Here is a 4,409-nt window from a genome sequence, read left to right on the forward strand (position 1 = left end):
AACGTCTACTGTATATAACACGAGTCAAGTACGAGACACTGAAGACGACCTTACTGTTGAGGTCGAAATCAAGTGGTGGAATTAAATGGGATGGTACGAACTCGTCTTATGACAAACCTATCAAATAATTTTAGATAGATATTTTGTTGGTCTTGGTGGGTAGCACCCAGGGGACTGAAGAGAAGGCTAATACGCCTACCCACCCAATATGGCATACATTTTTTTAAATTTCGTTTAATTCATGATAACAAAACTTCGGAAGTATCGACGAGATATTTTTCAACATAAAGAAGCCATACAAACACAAAAGGCTCGATGTACCTCAACTAACTGCAAGTTTTCGCCAGGAGAAGTTAATTGCCGACAATTAGCACTAACTGTGTATGAACCAATAATCACCCAAAATAAGCGCTGAATTCGGGTATTGAGATTCTCACGTCCAAATGTGTGAGTGGCGATAAAAGGAAAACAAACACTCCTAGATGGTGCTACTCAGCAAAGTTTGGGTAAAAATGAGTATATTTCCATATATTTTTTGACTCCTTCGCAACCATAGTGATGCCTCGATCAATTTTGAGGTTATGAGCAGAAGGAAAACAAACATGTATTTACACATGCCGAATTGCACATCAGTGTGCGAGCGTTAAACGTCACTCATCTCTATATGTACTACCCAGATACTGGGTACCAAAAACGATGTTGGGGAGAGTGCCATTGTACCGCGGATGACATGCGTTCCACCTATAGATAGTGGAATATATAGATGAGCGAAGATAAATCCTCTGTCTCCAAACGAACTGTCAAACGTGTCTCCAAACGAGCATGACGTCACGATTTCAATGGAAATGTTAAGGGCTGTGACGTCATATGTGCGTGTGCACGGTCGAAAAAACCGACTCAGCCATGCTTTCGCTCATCTATAGATTCTACTATCTATAGTTCCACCCTCCTGGTAGCACCAGCACCGGGTGGTATCTAATTTTCAAACTGTCAAAGTTTAATTTGATTTTAATTCACGAATCGAAATAGTTCGTTTCCAATTGTAACGCTTGAAGCGGCCCTCTACAAGTCTACACAGCAACCAGCGTCGTCAAGGCGCACTGGGCGCACTGGATGCAACAGATTCAAATACTCTACACGCTTCCACAGCTGGCTGTCATTTTTTCGAGGAGCGCATTTTGCGATTCGTTGACGGTTTGGCTGTTTTATTCGTTTTAATCAACAATAATGTTCATAAATTTTAGTTAAATTTTCGTTATTTTCATGAATTATATAGTTGGTTTCTTTTAATTTAAAGAGGAAGAATAGCGACAACCAATAGAAGCTTCAAACTGGTAAGATTCATTTATTCCAAAATCAACAATTGTAACGCAAACATTTTCTATATTTCAGTGATAAGCGTACCTACATAACTAAAAATTTAATCTCCTTTTGTGCTTAGAATCGCCATTGTCCGATAGTCTCAAAATGGTACGCCCGAAGACATCTCGCAATGGTAATACCAAACGGAACCGCACAAGTTATCAAGAAGAAAAAATTAATGCTAAACTAAGAGATTATGATATTTTAGGTAAATGAACTTTGTTTGTTGGTAAATAGTACCTATTTAAACTGATACCGAATCGTTTTATTTCCAGCCGATAGCTTGGTAGCTAATCTAGAAGCAATTTTCAACGACAAAATCGAAGAACTGTGCCGCTCGTTCAAGATAGAGAAAAATCGTTTGCCAAAACATGTGCTGCAGATGCGGATGGGCGATCTCCGGCTGCTCGGGGCCAGCACTTTCGCCGAGCTTGATAAAATAGCTGTTGATCCACCCTGCGACACCGTGAGTTCGTTGGGATCCAGTCACCTATCCAGTAGCTACAATGTGGGATCGAAGGGTGAGAAGAAGCAATCGCGCGCCGATGAAGGTAAGACATTGATACGTAACATTTTTTTAACAATCGTATATTCGCATCCGAATATGCAAATACCTTCGACTTCAACAACAGAACATCGAACACATTAGTTAATTCATTGCAACACCTCGCATTTGTGTTCTTATAACAAGATGTAAAAAAGGGGATTCAGTGGTGAGATTCATCAAAATCCTCCATGGGACGGCGATTCTGAAATGCAAAAAGCACGGGGAATATGGAAATCTACATCATTAGAAGCTATATTTCACAAAGATTCTCATTTTTTCTTATACATCAATTAATTTGTAATTAGAAATTGTGTACATTGAAAAATCGTCACTATACTTTACCGTGGAGGATTTTGGTGAATCTTACATTCGCATGTCTTCTCCTTTTACCTCTCAAATTTGTCAATCAGCAAAAACCTCGCCAAGCTGCGTATGTTCACATGAACAATTGGATACAACACTTTCTTTTCAAAGACAAAAGCAATCTCATCATCAAGAAAATGTTATACTACACTGGGTCGCTTTTAACCTTGTTTGTATTTAATTGTTTTTTGACTAAACTTTTTTAGTTAACCCCACAAAAAAATTCATATGAATACACCATTGTATTAAAAAAGTTGTACAAATTGAGATGAACCGAGGAATTGATAAAATCCATTCACGTGAAAAGTGACACCAAGTGTATGAACTCTGTTTAGGTAAACATGTATTTTTAATATTAAATTCAAATACTTCATTGATGTGTAGTACCTAATTAGGCTGTAACTAATTGATATCTTACAAGGCACATATCCTGTCGTATACTTACTGTAAAGATTGCAAATCAAACGCTCTAGATTTCACTCAAAAAATGTTGAAATAATAATAATTGATTATTTAACTATCGTCGAGTCTATTTCTGTATTGTTAGGTACCTGCTGCAACGCATAGCTCGGAATAACAGACAAAGTACAGTGCTTTTTAGTATTAAAGTAGCTGGTGATAGTGAATTCAATTTCATTTCATTGCCATCGGTACACTGCGGAGAAACTAACTCAATTCCTTTTCATCTGGGGATAATCACCAACTAACAATGTTTCGCATCTTTCGCCATTTCTCCCGTTTCCTTAATCAAAAGGATATCTTACAGAGGACAGCGCAGCGAGTAACAGGAATTCCGACCTACTAGCCTCGGCCAAGGCGCGCCCTTACGGTCCTTTAGCTTCAGCGATGAAAAGACGACGGAGCAAATCGGTCTCGGCGAACACAACCCCGTGTAAGCAGCAGACTTCACTTTTGTACGGTATCAAGTCGAAAAAAACATTCGGTGGCTCCCAATCCCTGTACGCCGACAACAACCGCCTGTCCCGATCCAGACTTCGAACTCCCGGCCCGGTCGGGCGGCTGCAGCAAACCGTCAGTGCCGATCGGGGTATGACCTTGATCACCCCCAAAGTGCAACCCAATACACCGATGGCCATGCTGCGTCACGCGCGTCTGGGGGAAAACATCTACTCCATCACTGGAAGTCCGGTCATAACGGCGGCAATGGTTGAAGAAATGGCCAACGTAAACATTCCAATACAAAACGGCATGCTGTCGCTCCGACCAACTGAAATGGACTCGATCGATAAAGGACTGGTGCAGAAGATTGGGCCAGACACGCTGGAGCATTTGAAGAAGCTGCAGATGAACCTGAATAAAATAATGCAGATGGCCGAAGTGAATAATTTTCAGAAGTATTGATCTTTTTGTCTGGTACTTATGGCCTATATAATGTGAATCCGTAGACTGTTCTTTTTTATGTATTAGTTCCTTTTGTGTAATAAATGTATTTCCAATTATGACTTTTGCCCATCTAAAAGTAGTTTTGTGAAAGCCATGCAACACAATGACAAACAACGGTAAAAATGGTTGGCGTCTGGAGTAGGAGCACGATGGGGCACGTGACCTATGAAATTAAACATTTCTTTCATTCCTCCTTGTACCTAAATTGCCAGAATTGTTCTTTAAAAACTCAGATCAATCCACCTAGCGTTGGTGGTGCCTTTCTCGCGCATTAAAAAAAAATGAGAAAAACACATAAGAGAGGTCGAAATAGCACTTTAGGGGGAAAGATTTTACTTTTTCCATTAATTCATATGCATTTGCGGTCATTTGAATGCATTGCTGCAATCTTCAAAAAATAAAAATAAAAAAAAATGGGTTTGGTGGAGGGGCTGGACCCCCCCCCCATTTCTTGGTTTTCTTGAAAAAAAAATCCGAATGAAGTCCTGGAGGAAGTTCTTAAGGAATACCTTAAGAAAATTCTTAGAGTCTTGAGGAATTTCTGGAGTCCATCAGGGCGAGTCCATTTGAAAAAACTCCGAAGAGGAGATCGAGCCAGTCCGCCTAACTACGTAGAAACTCGGAAAACTACCCTACCATACCTCAGCATAAATCTCAAAACTTCCAAACTATTTCTCCAAAGTACGGTATTAGATCACACATACCCTCCAACGTTGCTACCAGCAATGCTACG

The 4,409-nt window shown here is 40.0% G+C and overlaps 1 protein-coding gene across 2 annotated transcripts; it reads left to right on the plus strand.

Moving 5' to 3' along the window:
* Nucleotides 1-1,140: 1,140 nt before the first annotated feature.
* On the plus strand, nt 1,141-3,735 carry LOC134219844 (borealin-like). 2 transcript variants are annotated; one of them, XM_062698730.1, is made up of 4 exons: nt 1,141-1,334; nt 1,393-1,570; nt 1,638-1,913; nt 3,027-3,735. In XM_062698730.1, the coding sequence occupies exons 2-4, from the start codon at nt 1,468-1,470 to the stop codon at nt 3,632-3,634; spliced, it is 987 nt and encodes a 328-aa protein (XP_062554714.1). In that variant the 5' UTR covers nt 1,141-1,334; nt 1,393-1,467; the 3' UTR covers nt 3,635-3,735. The 2 variants fall into 2 exon arrangements, with proteins under 2 accessions (XP_062554714.1, XP_062554715.1); XM_062698731.1 differs by having other exon boundaries at nt 1,442-1,570.
* The last annotated feature ends 674 nt before the right edge of the window (nt 3,736-4,409 follow it).

This window comes from Armigeres subalbatus, chromosome 3, assembly GCF_024139115.2.
Source record: "Armigeres subalbatus isolate Guangzhou_Male chromosome 3, GZ_Asu_2, whole genome shotgun sequence".
NCBI lineage: Eukaryota > Metazoa > Arthropoda > Insecta > Diptera > Culicidae > Armigeres > Armigeres subalbatus.

What these genes read in the sequence shown, in the direction of transcription:
- LOC134219844 (XM_062698730.1), top strand. Translation starts at nt 1,468, where the DNA reads ATGGTACGCCCGAAGACATCTCGCAATGGTAATACCAAACGGAACCGC. An exon ending in AAGAGATTATGATATTTTAG is followed by an intron (nt 1,571 to 1,637) that starts GTAAATGAACTT and finishes TTTTATTTCCAG; the next exon opens with CCGATAGCTTGGTAGCTAAT. An exon ending in GCAATCGCGCGCCGATGAAG is followed by an intron (nt 1,914 to 3,026) that starts GTAAGACATTGA and finishes CTTAATCAAAAG; the next exon opens with GATATCTTACAGAGGACAGC.